Consider the following 18,971-nt stretch of genomic DNA (forward strand, 5'->3'; position numbering starts at 1 on the left):
TACTGTCCTGCTAGCAGAGCGTCCCTGGATGCTTTCACTCTTTGCTTTGGAGCAAGCCTGGTGCTGAGCCTGAGATCCCTGAGTGCCTTTCTGTTGTACTTGAAGTTCCTGTCTGGCTATTGCTGGTATTTTCAGGTCTCATTCTGCTCTGCCATTACTACTCTCCAGCCTACAGTCATCTTGTGCTAGTTACAACTGCTGCTCGGCTAGTTACAACGGCTGTCATTGTGTCTCACCCCTGCCTATTGTCTGGACTGTTCACCTCTCCCACCACATCTTGTCATCTGTCTTCTTTGTTAACACTCGTTCTGCATTTGAGTCCTGCTTTATAGACCCATGACACAAAAAACGCTATAAAGCCAAAACAATCTGTTACCTTAAATTACCGTTTATTATTGTAAAGCCTCTTTGAAACAATCTACATTGTTAAAAGCGCAATATAAATGAAGATGACTTGACTCAAATATAATTTTTTCAAGGTCTTTGTTTCATGTGCACTTTTTTTATCCATCTTTCGCAAATAATGGAGGCTGCGTTGGACTGTTTTGATAGTATTTTGGGTGCTGGTTTATATATCGTACCATACACCATACATACAATTTGCAGAAAGAGAAAGCTGAAAACCATCAGAAGAATTATTAAAATAATGATAAAAGAATGCTTAGATGGAGATGAATGACATGTATAGCAGAATGCGGTAAGGAACATTCTTCCGTTTATGATATATCATACAGCTAGACCTATAATAACAAGACATTTTCAAGCAATAGCCTATATTGACATCATATCCAGGAGTTAAGTCAGTCATTTCGAGTGAAATCACCGGCTTCGGTTATCCCGTGGGGGGGTCATTTCTAAATCACACGAGGTCCCCAGATAATACTAATCCAGTGTGAATACTAATAGGGCTAAATGTGACAGTGGAAAGGAACCAAAACTCCATCAGGTGACAGAATGGAGAAAAAACCTTGGGAGAAAACAAGGCTCAGCCAGTGTATGATTATGATTCAGGCAGCATTACAGGACAGAAGTCAGGTTGGATTGGAACATTCAGAAAAAAAATTGATGATTACAGCATAATATTTAGATCTTCTTCCACTCAATAGAAGGTAGCAGCAGTGAGCACAGCCACAGATCCCAGTCTGTTGAGCACATGCTATGACTTTTCCATTTCCATCTGCACTCTCACAAATGCATCATCATAACTAACTCAGTCAGTGCACACATTATGTAAATAAGATATTCATTGAGCAGCGCAGACATCATCATTGATTAGGAGTTTTGGTGAAAGTGCAGAACTCAAGTTGCTGACCTGCACTAAACCTAAAGTGATTTAGGTCCAGCGATTATAAAGGGTGAATCATTTGATCAAAACCATTTAGACACTGGCTTCATCTACTGATGCAAAAAACCTCACAGAGTCCTCCTCACATATGAAAACAATCACTGATCACAGATTAGACATTAGAATTAACACGGTTACTTACATATTGCAGCATTACTACCGGGTCCATATCTTTCCTGAAAAGTCTGTTTGCAAAGTATATAAAGAATTGCAGCTTGTTCGAATGAACGAAACAAACAAATAAAGCCCTACTAAGACAGTTGAAAATAAACAGGGAATTGCCTAGCAATAGGATCCTTATGTTTAGTCCAGTGATCCTGTTCTAGTAGTTTTTTTGTTTTCAATATAACTTGAAATTAGTTTGGCAACTTGGTTTCAATAAAAAAAAGTTTTTGGACTAACAAGTTAGTTTTGAGATCTGAAAGTTATGGTATGTTTTTTGTTTTTTTTTTGTAAAATGACTTCTTTTATGTAAAAGATCAAGGGAAACTTCATCAGTTCATGACTCCTTTAAGTCTGCCTCTTTTGGAAAAAAAGAGGGTTTATTTTTAAGTAAACCTGAACCCAAGACCCGCAAAACAAAATACACAACCTTGTACCAACAAGCAGCCCTCCCACAAAGTGAGTTGCTTTGTTCTGGGATATGCATAGAAAAAAAACTGAGTGCATGGCACAGTAGGCACTGCCATCTGCCAAGCATAAGTTCAGTCCTGCTGTGACTGGCATCATACACAAAGTCTAGAGAGAGTAACGCCAACCTGCACTGCTGCCAATGAGGCTGAGACTATGTAAAAAATAATGTGAACTCTTAGCCATACCAAACTGTTGTGGGCACAAAATTATGTATTATAATGTTCTTGTAATGGCTGTATACAAGCCACTGTTTTACCGTATTAGCGCTTACTGTACTAAGGCTCACCCCTAAAACCCCAAACCTTGTGAACCAGAACATCCAATCTAACCTAACTCCAACCAGCAACCGATCAAAACACCATAGCAGCCATCTAGAATACCCTAGCAACTGCAAGTAAAACTGAACAACACAACTGCAAGTATTTTTTTCTTTTCTTCATTTTTTAAAATGTTATGAACCTCATTTAAGCACTCCAAAATATCACTAAAAAGATCAGTATATTTATAAAGAAAATGTGTATATTTTCCAACTACCGGTATTTAAAAATGTGTGAAATTCTTACCTTGAAAAAGATGCACAGTTTCGGAAGTTTAGGAAGCACGTCTCAAGAGGGTTTACTAAATTTATAATCTCCAATCCAAGAGAAACTCAAGTCACCTCACTAATGAGATGTTACATGGACCTGCCATGTAGAAGTAGCTTACAGGACACTAATTACAGGTACAGCCTACCCTAAGCATCCTGAGGTTAAACGCAATGCTTCAGGGCACAGCCATAATAAAACTAGATTTAAAAAAGTCCTGTGGTGCTCCTATCCGATACTGAATTTGTAAACTTCGCATCAGGGCTACACAATTTTGGCATTTTTTTTGTGACAAATAGTGTGATTGCTGTATACTGTGATTTGAACTTTGATATGGTAATCATTCATCATGAATTGTTGAATAGCAGCCGGTTAGATATAATAGTACCAAACAATATGGCAAGCAATGTAGGCTATTGTCTCCAAACTAGGGATGGCCATTTGTCAAAAATATTGCATTCTAATATTCGGGCTCATAAAAATCGAATATTCGTTTATTTAAATGACGTTTAACGAAAAAAACTTTATTTTTTAAGTTACATTTTTTGGGGGGTTTTGTCACCATTTCTGAACAAGTTATTCCGGAGTGAATCTGAATGTAGTGAAAAGAAAACAAACAAAACAAGTGATCGGTTGATGTGCGTTTTAGCATTGCTAAGAAAATTCCTGTGTTTTCGTCTCGGTCGGGATCCGCGTGAAGCAGAATGCATGACCTGCAAAGCTGGCACGTACGTGTCAGTATCAAATAATGTAATGTAGTGAATGGCGACTGTGGAAAGCAGGAGCCGAGTCCCATACATTGTGGGCGATCTCGAGGTCTGGTCTGGTGCGCGGGTCTGATGCTCGTGGAGATGATGAGCAAGACCTGCTTGGCGGTCGGGAGGAAGAGCCCAGGCAGTCCCGGCCGGACATGTCCAGGAAAAAGAGGACGTATGGTCACCCCCACTACTCAGCTTTCTCCACAGAGCAAGAGCCTGTTAGCTTAGCTAAAAAAAAAAGATGGCTGACACTATTTGTACGTTCTGTGAGTGAAATCCCACCCACTATGGGCAGGTTGAAAACATGTGGAACTAGATCCTACTACTGGCTGTCGTTTTTTGCCTCTGGCCAGGAAAGCCTCCGTCTAGAGAAAAAAAAATTTGTTTTAATAAAATCCTCTGATGACGCAAAAATCTTCATTTTCTAGATTAAAAAAACCATAAATCTCTCGTCTCAGGAGGACCTGAGGGACGGAAGCATGGTTGTTCGAAAATACTACTGGGTTTCTACCAGGGGGGCAGTGTTTCGGAAGACACTGAAGCATCCCCGGGCGCCGCCATTGGCTAGCGGACCCCCACCTGCTGTTAGCATTCCATTGACTCCCATTCATTTTGGCGTCACTTTGACAGTGAATAACTTTACATCTGAGGCGTTTAAAGACACCGTTTGTCCATTGTTTATTTCTAAAGAAACACGAAAATGTATAAAAGGCTCCATTACCTTGTATCTTACGTTATGGCCCCGTAGAAGCAGTTTTTGTAAAATTAGGCTAACGATTGCGTCATACCCGCGTGACTCTGTCGCACAAGTCGAGAAATTACCGTATGGACAGGCAGAGAAGCTCGCAAGCAATCGGGAGGACGTGGAGGCATAAAGTCAAGGGAAGAAGCCCATAGAGAGTGATAAAGTTGCTCCCGCTGCTAGCTCATGGACAGCTAATGCTCACGCTCTCCGTCTCTGCGAGATTCGGAAGGGAATGATTCAGATTTCTCTCGGCACAGCTACTAGAAGACCTACAGGTTGCTCACGTCACATCTACGTCGTCAAGCTCAGTTTGAGCCTGCGCAGTTCGCCTGGCGATCAGGAAGTGAGTGCTTCTAATTGACTTCACTTCTCTCCGTTGAAACCTATGGGGTCGCTGTGTCCAGTTTATATACTGACTATGGTTTCTACTGATACAAAGCTTAATGCTTAATTGCTGACGTATCCCTTTAAAGGATTAGTTCACTTTAAAAAAAAAAAATTCCTGGTAATTTACTCACCCCCAAGTCATCCAAGATATCCATGTCTTTCTTTCTTCAGTCGAAAAGAAATTAAGGTTTTTGAGGAAAACATTCTTTGAAAAGAATTCAAAGCCAACAAAGCTTAAATTTATGGGCTCACGCAAAACTCTCTCATTCGTCATGAATTCAAACGTTTCCATGGCTGCGATGTAACATTTAATTGCTAACCTTTTATTTCTTTTGTGAACAAAGCTGTGCTTCACTCGTGTCATAATATACATGTAAAACAGCATTCACATACAAAAAATGTGTTTTGGCGGACCACCGCCGGTGCTAATCAGCCACCGCGGTGGCGCTTTACAACGCGGTGGTGCGGTTGTCAAATTTACCGGCACAGCCCTACCAACTATCTCTCCCTCACCTTCCACACAATTCACCAAGTACTCTTATTTTGTAGTGTTGTTCTTCTCAGAGTCTCTCAATCTGTTACACCCTAATTGTTGCCAACAAAGCAAATGTATTTGTCAGAGCACATGTCACAAACCATCTTTTAAAAAAACTGCAATGAAAACATCTGAATTGTTATTCCGTTCAGGAGGACACAAAATCCTCTTTCACACAAAGGATATGTAAACACTACTGTTGCCATAGCAATAAACTCTAAAGGTTAATGTACAAATCACTTCAATGTTTTGGAAATTAAACATTTAAATGTGCAATGTAGGCCTATACCCAAAATGAAATCTCTGCTAGTACGAAAGTGACTCCTATATTTTATACACACAATGACTGAAAAAGTGTTTGTTTTTTGGGGGATCTTGTGGCTGTAAGCAAGGTACATGGATGCCACAGCTGTTTTGGTTTGGTTTTAAACCAGTGATATTCTTGACCAAAGTAAAACGAACAAATGCAGGCACTTCTTGTGATTCATAAAGTTTTGTCCACCACTTTGCCTTTGAAAGAAACCATGCAGAGTTTACCCCGATACCTACTGCCAGAAAGCGGCACTAAAAATTTCCCCAACAATAATTTAAGCTACTTTTTTTCCCCAGACTTGTTGTCTAAATGCACTAGGGGTATTGATAATGCGCCCTTGCAGACAGGAAAAGAAAAAAATCAGTGCAAAAGGCATCCTCAAATGAAAACTCCCCAAGACATCCCAAAAAAAAAGTACCTTGAATTGTATTGTCGAGACATAGGCTAACTGCCGTAAATCGTTTGGTTTAATAGGTTGCTATAGGGAGATTACATATTTCTCTTGTCCAACACTGAAATTAATTAGAACCAGACCATAGCATATTAGACTAAAAAGTCAAGTCGTGGTAACATAAAACATACTTCAGCCTACAGTAATACAATAAAACGTTACAAAACAAGGCTGTGTATTACAACCCCCTTTTGTTCCTTTCTTTAAAACTGTAATTCAATGTCATGTGAATTCTCTAGGAAAAAAGCCCCTCCTAATTTCACAACTGGTTTCTCTGAGATTCACAGACCAGTAGAATCAGGTGACGGCACCTTTGTTAGATATCTCTGAATGCACTCAATGCAGTATGAATGCAGTATTATTAAATACTGCAAAAGAAAAACCTGTAAATGTATATGCATTTTTTTCTGTACCCTCAAACTATTTAGTAGCAAAGCTGATTTTGCTGTACAAAAGTCTCCCAAGATGGCAACATGCATGCATTTCTCAGTAAAAATAAATAAATAATAGGGGTGTAACAATATATCGTGCCACAATATATCGCAATACAAAAATGCAACAATACGTACGTATCGTGGATAGTGACAATATGTATCGTGGATAGTTCACCCAAAATAGAAATTACTGTATAAGAAAAAAATCATGTTTTCAGAGTTTTAGTGTCAGTACTACATTAAACTACTATATAATGTTGATTATAATGTATAATAATGCAATGGTCAGCTTCAGAATCATGAATATTTTTATTCTGGTGTCACCATTGTCCTTGAATTACAAGCACCAAGTCCAAACCTGTTGATTTAAACCCACAATGTAATATCAAAGTTAGGATTTTAATCAACAGTACATTTTTTGTTAACCTTTTATCATATGTCTTGGGAGTATCGCAATAATATCGTATCGTGAGTTCAGTATCGTGATATATATCGAATCGTGAAATGAAGGTATCGTTACACCCCTAATAAATAATAATAAATAATATGCCATGACTAAAAATGGTCAAAGAAAATATTAAAAAAACGAGTGAAAAAATAATATTGTGACAAATATATAACAAAATTACCCCATATTCACACATTTTTCATTGGCTGGGATGTTTGTATTGGCAGTTGGGAAACATGAAGTGCTTTCTGCCTTATTTGTTACACATTGCTTAATATTTTCCACTAAGTCTTCCTTCTTCACAGTGGACAGCCAAGCCCCCTTTTGTTTCTGAAAATAAAAACAAGGTCACATTTCCTGGCGATGGCACCGGCCACAACTTGATTCAAGAACTTTTGATACAAGTCCAGAGACTTGTAAAACTTGTAATGACAGAAGTGAAGAGTAGACCCCATTTTAAAATCCAGTACTTCACCATTTCAAGCAACCGTTCTCGTTTGTCTAGCTCCACCTCTAAATCTACAGTGCTGGTCACATTATTAAATATTGAAGATAACGGCTCTGAGTCTTCTATAATGAGTTTGGAGAACACCTGACAAGAGATCAGAGAGCATTCCTCCATACAGAATCTCTCCAGATCCTTCAGATTCCCAGATCCATGTTGGTGCTTCTTCTCTTCAGTTCAGCACACTCATTTTCTATAAGGTTTATGTCTGGGTCTACACCTAACCCATATTAAGTATTTGCTGGCAAAAAGCTCTTTTTTTTCATAATTTTTGTCCATAGAACATTTGAAAAGTAACTGACACTATGGGATGGTTTTGGTGCACACAGGGATAAAGAAGTACTCCATGTGTAAAATGAAAATGAGGTCCTGGACATCTTGTTCAGATACATGGCATCATGGACTCGATCAAATACAAAGCATCTGCAATGGCCAACCCAGTCCCCAGACCTGAACCCGACAATTAATGACAATTAATTAACTAGTTGCTTATTAAATGATATTGCCATACTAGGACACTGTCTGTTTATTAGTACTTATAAAGCACATATATTAACGCCGTATTCTGACCATATTCTACATCCCTTAATCCTACCCAAAATTTAACAACTACCTTACTACCTATTAATAATCAGTAATTAGGAGTTTATTTATGCAAAAGTCATAGTTAATAGCTAGTTGATAGTGAGAATTGGACCCTAAACTAAAGTGTGACCAAAAGTTGTTTACAAAAAACTACATACTGTGTACCCTGTTACAGGTCCCCATGATCACCCCCACAGTTCCCCTGAGCGTTTTGTGCAGGAGGGAAACTTCTCTGGATGAAGGACAAAGGAGGAGGGGTGGACAGACGCCCGGTAGCCTTGTGTCTTGCACAGCCTTTCTCAATTCACTTGGCTAATCCCAGAATAGGCCCAAGAATAAAGCAGTTTGATTCACTACGGCTAGGCCTGAGGGGAATGACACAAAAAACAACAACGCACAATGCAGAAACACTACCACCATTAGCAGCGGTAATGAGAATGCGTCATAGACTAAACTGAACATGCAAATTTGTATGAGAAAGGAATCACAAGACAAAGGAAGACATTCGGAAAAGTGCTTCAATAAACTAAGTGTCTGATCAATGAGATTAAAATATATTAATTTAAGCCAAAAAACATTTAAAAAATTTTTATAAAGCACTGTAGAGATACAGCCACAGATTATTTTTGACATCTTGCAATCAAAATGTGAGCCATGTTTCTCAAGAAACAAATGTCATCATGGACTATAATAGCAAAGACACTGCATGCCAATTGGTGCTGTGATGAAACTGTGCAAGTACTCTCAGGTCATGCTTGTGATGATAAGTAGTACCAAGTTTCGTATCATTACGCCAAAGTGTTATGGTGATACAGCCTCACAACCATTTTGGCTTGATCTTCATCAAATTTGCTGATGCCTTATATGAGAATGGTCTGATCTGTCAAAAAAGTTAGCTTTTTTGCCCGCATGCTTTACAATGATCAAAAAAAAATTATTCAAAATGGCAGAAAATATCGTTTTTGATTAGAATTTAGATTTTTGTCTAGAACTGTGTCCGAAACCGCTCACTCATTCACTAATCCTATAGTGTATGGCATTTGAGTGTATATCTGCAAGGAGTGAAGGAAATTAGTGAATTCGGACACTGACGTGCATCGGACACTGAATAGGCCTACACTGTTCATCGGAGAAACGACTTTGTCACACGTAGTAATAAAACTACTTTTATCTTACATGTTAAAATAATATTAATAACAATAATAATCATAATGACTTTGTTTTGTAATATACCTCTGTGCCAGCTGAGCTTTGTAGTTTCATCAATTGTATAATTGGTTTATCATGGTGCTTAATGTGTATAATCATTAAATACTATAAAAAATTGCAAACAAAAATAAACATTAACAATGGTAAATTATTTAATGTATTTGTTGCTTTAAGTAAAGTTTTTTTTTAGTTTGTTAGAAACTCTCACGCTCACAGATGACGTGATCGTTGAGCGCCCTCAGACGACCGTTATGATTACATTCGAATGAATACGCTACCTACAGATAATTAACGAATATTTGTATTTAATGAGTTAACAACAATGCCAAATTATTAAAACACCAGGCTGTTAGTAAAACACATTAAATTGAGTTAATCCCTAAATAATATATTTTAATAATAAAAATAATATACCTAAATAATTTACCTTATTAATATAATTTCATTTAATTTTAAAATTCATCTTTATAATATTGTCTCTATATTTTAATATGTTTTATTCAAGTAATGATTAATAAAAAAGGTAGAAAAACTAGCATGAAATAAAAGTTAAAGCAGAAATAAGAAAGCTGTAAAGTAATCTCTGGTTTAAACTCACTCGCTCCCACACTTTCACGCGCACTCAGTCCTCTCCGCATTGGATTTTGGGACATATAGTGCTTCAGCAAGTGATCATCGAATGTACACTCGAATTCAGAGAGGATTGTGGGTATAAAGTAGTGAATGAATGTAGGGAATGATGTCGTTCCCTCAGAAATCGGACACTTCAAAATGGCACCTGACAACCCGACACCTGATATATTACACTATATAGTGGATAGGGAGAGGTTTGGACACAGCTTAGGCCTCATGATTAAAAAATGTGTAGCACAAACATGAGTGAAACTTTGAACTGTTGGTGGCACAAGAGGGTGATGTAGAAAACCTATGGTTCATACAGTGTTTTATAGGCAACCTTGGTCATGCTAATTCAGATTATCACTGTTGGGTTTTAAATTAATCTAGTTTGTTTTAGTTCAGGAATTCATAGTCCAGGTGTTAGTAATCTGAACGTAATCTGTGTTTCAGAAAGCCATTTTTTAAACCATGATTAACTATTCCAGACTTAAGGTCTACTTCTGGCTTAAACCCTGTTGGGAAACCACCCCTGTGAGTACAGTTTATAAACTGATGGGACGAATTGCAAAACTGTGGCCACGGGTTTGCAGGTCTTTTTTTCCGAGACTTCCTGGGCTCTGTATTGAAAAAAAAAAAAAAATCCACTGTACATACATTGTGAATTATGAAAAAAAAAAACTTGAAAACTATGTTCTGGAATGTTTTCAATGTGTGCTGCAACTGTCAGGTCAGGTGTCTACTTTTAAATGAGATTAGGAGTATGCCTGTAGAACAAAGGGTTGAAGAGCCAAAGCCATTTCAATTTGGGCAGGGTTAGGGTTGGGCGATGTCTACCAATTTGGCATCAGACGATGTCTACAGTGAAACATCGCGATGGGCGATGACATCGGGAAGGATGGGGGGGGCGGGTAATGTAACTCATTTTCCACTAGATATTTTCCTCTACATCTCATCAGCTATTTCGATTGTGGTACGCTCTGCAGCAGCTGACCACTAAGGAGCGAATGTACAGTGACGTGACATAACTGCCAGATTCAAACTGGGCTTTCGTGCTATGGCTGGCGCCGAGCCAAAGTCAGACGCGCTCAGTGCTTGTCATATATCGCAACTATTCAGTGTTTTTAACCACATAATGTTTATTTTAGGTTTCAGACATTTAAATACATATAATTTAAAGCAAAACAAAGCATTTATAGTTTGTAAAATACACAAAGCTGTCTATGGAAGCAGCAATAACAATCCATTCAAATATATTTGCAGACGTGTTTTATTCATATCAGATACACAGTAAGTAACCATAAAGTTTACTCTATTCTTCTCCCAGTTCACTGGCCACTTACTTTCATGTATTTCGGGAGAAACTGATGAATTCACGTGCTGTAATAAATCCAACAGACCGGAATCTCTAAACTGAGGCCCAAACAAACATGGCGGCGCCCATCTCACGTTACAGATCAAGATCATTTCAAAAGGTTTTTAAACGACAAAACAAACTCAATATTGGTAGCTTCGCGTTGAATCTGATAGTTTTGATTAGAATATCACATCCGGTCGACCAGCCGCATACGGTCGACTAGCCACAGAAGTTCAGATATTTCAACGGATCCAAAACTCAAATCGGATGCGAATTTTCCGCATACGATCGGAACTCCCCGCAGCTCCCATACGACTCTCCATTGGAAATGAATGATTTCTGGTCCGATGGCTGTCGTTTGTCATGTGCAGTGGAAAGGCGGCTTTACACGAATTTGAGAATCGGAATAGAAGATAGTTAATGACATGGTAAGCAAGTTTGTTAATAGCCTATTTAGAAATAAAAGCAGTACATATGTCATAAGGGGTACATAAGGGGTTATAATAATGTTATTGCTTTTATCATAGTAATACAGTATCCTTTTTAATATTCAGTAAGAATATTTTCCCCATCAATGGGAACTTAAGTGGTCTCTTAACAAACCCTCAAATGTCTGTTGACTAATGTAAGTGCAGTGATCTCACCCCACTTGAAATGACACAAGGAGAGCCTCATGACAAGCTAGATATGTCTGTCAGGCACCGGTCAATGTTGGAACTGTTCACAGTTCACACCATCTCTCTTAGAAGAGTAAAACAATAACAAACTCCAGACGCTACCAAGTACACTAAACCATGTTAAGGTCTGCAGAAAATCCCCCCAACAATAAAAGCAGAAGTCAGGGTAAAGTCAGGTTACACATGACACCCTTACTTACTAATAAATGTGTGCAACCGGTTTTTCAGGAATGTTTTGACCATGTTGATAATTTAGAGGCCTTAGAAATTAAAGGTTTAGTTCACTTTCAAATAAAATGTTCCTGATAATTTACTCATCCCCAAGTCATCCAAGATGTCCATGTCTTTCTTTCTTCAGTCGAAAAGAAATTAAGGTTTTAGAGGAAAACATTCCAGGATTTTTCAGGTTATGAAAAAAGTTGTAAAAAAATTATAATAAATGAAAACAAAGATGTCGGACTCCAAAATGAAATGGAGTTTTTCGCCCTTCCCTACCTTTGAACCGTACACAGACAAAGAACTTAGACAGATGGCGCAACACGTGACCTTTCCAACGTAATGACGCAATGTGTGGCGCATCTCAGAGATGGTACACAACGGGCATTTGTGGTTAAAAAGTATATAATTTTTTTTTTTTTTTTTAAATGACCGATCGTTTCGCTAGATAAGACTCTTATTTGAAGCTGCAAAAACATTAATTTCTAATTAATAAGTAGGTTAGAATGTGGTTATTTCTTTTTGTATGCAAGAAAAAAAAACTATCAATAACCAATGTTTGGTAAAAAAAGCTAAAATGCATTAAAATGTGTGATGATAGTATAATTTATTAAAACAGAGTGACTTCATCAAAGAAGCATAGGAAAACATGATAGGCGTACACTATCATGATATAGGCAAAGATAGGCAAGCACTTATTCAGTGTGATGGTCTAGTTTAAATTCAGAACGAATTGATATTCCTACAAAACTAGAGATCAGGGTTTTTTTTAAAGAGAAAACTTTCTTCAATTTAAATGTAATTGTATTACCTAAATCTAACTCAACAAGCCTTTCCATGAGATCCACTAACACACTCCTGCAGAGACAGGAACATGAGAAGTAGTATAAAGTTCCACACTGTCTGACTAAGAGACACCACCCTTCTATCATAAGACCGATGAATGACATCTGAGCTCCATGCTCTGGACAGAAAAGAGTACAACCCACAACAATGAGCTGGTAAAGTGCAGTTAAAGGGGTCCTGAATTGAGAAATTCTTTTTTTTTCTTGATCTTTTGACATATAAGAGGTAATTGGCCCACAACCACACACTGACGAATGTTAGTGAAGGGAGTGATACTAAAATAGGATCACTTGGAATAAAAATAGATTTAGATGTCTGCAAAGTCAAACTTTATCAAATGTTGTGGAAGAACAGTGGGTCTAATTCACCAAGCACGCGTATGCACGAATCATGATTCATCAAAAACGTTTGTGCTAAAATTTATTTTAAATGTCTGAAAAAAAACTGAAACCACACATACGCAAAATAGCACGTTCTCTATGCAGTCTTATAATAGTGTTGTTATATTTAATCTTAACAACTATAATTATATTATATTATTATTTTTAATATAAGATTATATAAATTATACAATTAAATTAATAAATAATACAATTTAATTTAATCTTAAATATACTTCATCATATAAAATGAAAGATTAAAAAAAACTGACTGCGTTATAGTTTCAGCTGCAAGGTTTCTTTGAATAATGCAGATTTACACATACAGCTCCCTAATGAGAGATCTATAATCGGGGTCTGTATAAAAGGTGTTTATAGTGTTTGAACTGGTTTTGAGAATGACAGACTTGGCATTGCTTGAGGATCTGCCGAGAGCACATCTGCAGAGATCGGGATATGTTTGACAAGAGTGACGAAAGCCTGTAAAGGAAAGGTTGTGCAGAAATCACTTACAGTATGGAGATGGTTTGGCCATGATTTATGCAAATGCAATAATGCAAAAACTCACAAAAATCGAACGTTTCATTGAAGTGAAACAATTTAAAATCTAGTCAGGAAACTGGCTAAGCCGACCATCTGATATCTGTCTCACGTCACTGAATTCAGATAAATCCCATCACATAGAGACTCTTTCACCTAGATATCATCATATAGAGACTGTGTCTGTTCCCCGAATTAGGAAATACAAAAAACTTCCAAACCCATCTAAGGGTAAAAAATGTAATTGATGTTCAACAAATAAAAACGGATATAATACAAATGAACAAATGATAAAGCTTGGGTTGCTGAATATTCAATCCCTTACTTCAAAGGCACTTATTGTTAATGATATGATTTCAGATTATAACCTAGATGTGCTGTGTTTGACAGAAACCTGCTAAAACCAAACGATTACATTACTTTAAATGAAAATGAACCTCGTCTGAAAGGCAAAGATGGGAGGTGTTGCTGTAATTTATAGTAACATTTTCAGAAGTCTAGTTTCAAATAAAATTATTTTGAAGTGTTGCTTAATATAACAATATCTAGTCTAAATGATAAACCACGTTTGAAATGACTGAAATACTGTATACAGGCCACCAGTGGCACGGCCAACAGCACGACAGGGTCGGCAAATCCTGCTCAAAACGTGATGTTCCTCACCAAATGAATGAGAATGGTTTTTAATCTAAATAAAGGGCTAGTAGGATTGTAAAATGTTTCGATGTGATTGATAATTTAATTAAATTAATTATTTAATAATCAAATATAATGACTACTACTAATTCAACGCGTCACCACCGCCGCCTCAGATGCGTGCAGAATGTGTGACTGTGGACGTGCTCTCCCTGAACACCGCACTGAAGACGGCAACTAAACCCAATGCATTCACAACGATTTAATACAATAGTGTTCTCATGTTATGTAATATGTCAGTCCCAAATTATTCATCGTTATTATTAGTCGTGCATTTCTGCTTGCGCTGCATCCTATATGAGATTAATCAGATATATTCAAAATAAACATAATATTACAAATTATTTCTGCACAAAATGACGCGAATTGCACAAGTGAACTTGAACTAAGTTACGTGCCCTTCATTCAGGATGACTCATGTTGTGGCCGCGCTCTTCCTGGAGCAACGCGACACGGCAACTAAACTCAATTAATGCACAATGTTTTATTACAATATTGTTCTCTAATGTTATGTAATATGACAGTCCTCCCAATAGTCATTATTAGTCGTGCAGTGCCGTTTGAGCAGCGCGCGCTGAAGGTGATCATGTGCACTACAGCGTTAATTCAAGGGATGCATCCAATATAAGATAAATCAGATATAGATAGGCATACACAAAATAAACACAATATTACGACTTACATTTGCACAAAACAAAAGGCTGCGAATGAACACGCAAACTTATAGTCATAATGAAGGTGTAAAATGGTCCCATTTTAAAAACGAGCTCGCTTTGTTTCGCGGTTGAGCAGCACGCATGAACCTGCTTATCGGTGATCGAGAAGTTGTATCGATTAAATGTATTATCGACAATTAATCGATCGTCGATTAATCGTTGACATCCCTACTGTACAGCTATGATCAGCTGTTCGGCTGAGCTTTCGACGTTGTTACGGAAAGGCCGAAGGTGATCGTTTTTTGCTAATGCCTTTCTTACCAGTAATCAATAAAAAAAGAAATCTGATTATGTAACTCATGTTACTTGTAATGCAATGCAACACAAATTGCCATCGTTAAAATAGTCCAAGTGACTAGTGTCTAAACCTTAAATTTATCAAGCGACGAGAATACTTTTTGTGCGCAAAAAAAAACTTTATTCAACAATTAATTTTCTTCCGTGTGGGCCTCTGACGTGAGTTCACGAGAGCTCCACGACACATAAACTGAGAAGATGAACTGGATGGGTCAATGTAGTGTTTAAAATGGTTCTAAAGTGTGCATTTCCTGTATGTCCGAATCGTGAGAAACCAACGAGAAAACGTAAATGTGCCTTACCAATGCTGCAAAATTAATGGACTACCTTTCACACTTTCCCATCAAATGATCGTGTGAACGCCATCTTCTCAGTTCTCGCGCATGCGTCGTGGCGCTCTCGTGAACTCACGTCAAAGGCCCACACGGAAGAAAATTAATACTTGAATAAAGTCGTTGTTTTTGTTTTGTTATTCTCGTCGCTTGATAAACTTAAGGTTGAGCCACTTGGACTATTTTAACGATGTCTTAACTAACTTTTCTGGGCCGGCAGATTAAATGACCTTGCAGCCAATGAAGGAGTGAACCAGCTCTCAGATTTCATCAAAAATATCTTAATTTGTGTTCCGAAGATGAATGAAAGTCTTACGGGGTTGGAACAACATGAGGGGAGCAACATTTTTGGGTGAACTAACCCTTTAAGTGAGCTACATAAAACTTTTTGTCTATTTGCATTAAATATGGGCCCAAAAAAAAATATTGGCCCAAAAAAAAAAGAAAAAAAAAGGGGAGTGTCTTGCAAAACATAAGTGTCTTCAGGATGGTTTCTGTTTGGCAACCTTACCCCATAGCCCTGACATATAGCCTATAGAAAACAGGATTATTGTCACGTGCAGCACATGACCAGTAGCCTACTTGCCAGACATTCTTGCAGCTCATTTAATGCTACAGTCACTCTCTTACCAGCCTCCTTGATAAGATTTAGATTTGTTTTGTTTGTTTTTACATTTGAGGTACCCCCTGCCCTGTTCTTGGAATGTCATTGTGGTGCATCATTTGTGCAATTTAATTCCAAACAGAGTAACAAGTCCTATTATAAAACTGTTTATTGGTTAGTTGAAAGAATTTGGTTGGTTTCAATATTACATTAAAAGTGGAAAAAGAGTTAATTTAGCTTGGATTGCATTTTATTTAATATTCAACAATATTATTGATCTGCATGCTTTGACACCATTATATGACAACTGAGCTGGACGATGATGACATCACGGTCATGACATTCTCCAGAGAGGCTGTGTATATAAATGAACTAAATTAATAACTTTTTTTACAACAAAAATTAACCATCACTAAACTTACTTAAGCTGGTCTATGACGTTATTTTTTTCTAGACACAAACTTTGCTGCATTATTTTCCTGTTATCATTGTAAAGCTGCTTTGAGACAATCTGTACTGTAAAAAGCGATTTTTTTATGTGTCAAAAAATGTTTGCCATTTGTATACTCACTGTGAGTATGTCAGAACAGGACCATTTTAATTGTACATTTATAAATCTGCATTACAGTAAAGATAATTTAGTGGGAATTGTCCTTAAGTGCCATGATAACAATGTCACGACTCACAATACAAAAAAGGCTTTGTTACCATGATCCAAACATTTCTTCTGTGTCAAGCATCGTTTAGTATCGCTATCATGACCCAACAAAAAGCATGCTTTTATTGACCGAAGTGCCTTTGGCACGTAAAACATAACAACTCACGTGACATAATTGATTTCACTTCTAAAAGCCTTTTCAAGCTAAAAGGAGAGCGAGCACAGCACAGTGACAGTATTATCGTGTGGTTTTGTGTTTCCCTTTCATTTGAGCAGCCCTGCCCTCTTGCCACATGGCCTGTCTTATGTCATACCCACAATGCCTCACGGTTACCTGTAACCGCTCCTGAGGACAGCAAGGTCAGCACACATGCACACAAACATGGAGGCACACGCAAAAACTTTAACCTAGTGATCCTAATTCAGTTTAATGAACAGAGACCCGCTGCACAGACAATGGGTAAATACAGACAGTCAAGGTCACTCACTACAGCTATTGATCAATCACTGAATCACTCAGTGACATCTGGCCTTCACAAGCTTCTTATACAAGCATCTCCCTCTAAACACAATAAACGTTTGAAAACAACAAACTCGTATCCTTGAATTAGCATATTGTCAGTTGGCAAATAACACTTTTCTTTAAAAAAAATACACCAAATACATGGTGTATATAGAAGACAATGCTGTAACTAGTTTTCATTGTTATCATTTCTGCACAGCATGTAGGCCTATTATTTATAACTGTAAAAATAAAAAAATTGTGTTTTGATGTTTAACAGTTTTGTCACATTGTGTCACTGCCTGACATGTCAACCACCCATATGCATAGAGTACAAATATGAATATAGCTGTGGCACTAAAATTTTGATCTGTAAACATACCAAATACAAATTTCCATCTCTGTTATAGAGGACTCACGTGTAATACAATGTCTCCTTTAAATCCAAGCATAATAAAAAAAAAATGGCATGTTCGTACACCTTAACCAGGTCTCGAGGCCAAACTGAGATGGTTTCAATGGCAGGACTTAGACTAAGCTAGGAATGGGCCTTAGTTCATTAAGGGCATTTAAATAGTTTTTATAAACGTGCCTTAGAAAAGTAGCTACATTAGCCTACTGGTGTTATCTTATGTCAGTGCAAGTTGCTTTCAGTTAAAACACTTCAAACATGCATTTTAGTCTGGAACTTTCCGTGAAACAAGGGGGTGTCATAAATGTCCCAAAAATCTTCCTGCCTACATTATACTATATTTTATGATTTAAAAAAAATGTAGACAGGTTGAATGTAGCCTAGATCTAATGCGTATTTTTGTATCATTTTCACTCTCTCACACTCACACACACACGTGAATTGGCTTATTCATCTTAAACAGGCGGATGTAAGTGCAGTATACCTGCACGCTGACCTGACACACCCTACAGCACCTAACGTTACACGCTTTATTTCAGACAACACAGCCATCTAAAAAAAATAGGGAACTGTCTTTCAGACATCATGTGCGTGTAATTTCAGCCCGAAAAATGTTATCTAGATAGACAGTACACTAGATTTTGATACAGCCAGCCAGTATCTCTCCTAACGAGGCCTGTGAACGAGCTCCGGTGTCCAACTGTTGCATCTTCACGAGATCGAACAACTTCACAGACACCATAAAAAGGCAATAAAAGACAAACGAAAGTCTGTGTTTTAACAAGAAATGTCGACCGACTCGTGGAAATAAACAAGCCTAAAAAAGAACGACAGCGAAAATAACACATACATGTCATTCCGAAACTACCAGCCGGAGAATATGAAACAACTTAATGCGATTGTCTTCATGCAGCAACTTCAAACGCAACAGTACGTACCAGCCGTTCAGAGCACTGTAGGAAAACACTTTACCATGTAGGCAAGTTGCAACTTTCAGGCCGTCCACTCCGTCTCGAGCGAGAATAAAACGTCCACCCAGTGAGCGCGTTGTTTATTCCTTGGAACTTTGTTTCTGTACAATCCTAGCCTGTACGGCAGCAAGTAGGCGCCATGTTTGTGTTTGTTACTTTGGTGCGCTCTCGGGTTTCTCGGACTGACTGCTGGAGGCGGGTGAACCCGCCCATGAGTGAC

At 37.7% G+C, this 18,971-nt stretch overlaps 1 protein-coding gene across 4 annotated transcripts in view; it reads right to left on the reverse strand.

Moving 5' to 3' along the window:
• Window positions 1-18,930, reverse strand: part of dennd4c (DENN/MADD domain containing 4C) — a 71,152-nt gene extending 52,222 nt beyond the window's left edge. For 3 of the 4 annotated variants that reach the window (XM_079599709.1, XM_079599707.1, XM_079599706.1), the window contains exon 1: window positions 18,753-18,928. In XM_079599709.1, coding sequence (XP_079455835.1) covers window positions 18,753-18,755 — 3 coding nt within the window. In that variant the 5' untranslated portion in view covers window positions 18,756-18,928. Of the gene's footprint in view, window positions 1-18,718 lie in introns of all 4 variants that reach the window. The other variant, XM_079599708.1, reaches the window with a different exon arrangement.
• Window positions 18,931-18,971: the final 41 nt, after the last annotated feature.

Source organism: Phoxinus phoxinus (genome assembly GCF_949152265.1).
Source record: "Phoxinus phoxinus genome assembly, chromosome: 2".
Classification (NCBI taxonomy): Eukaryota; Metazoa; Chordata; class Actinopteri; order Cypriniformes; family Leuciscidae; genus Phoxinus; species Phoxinus phoxinus.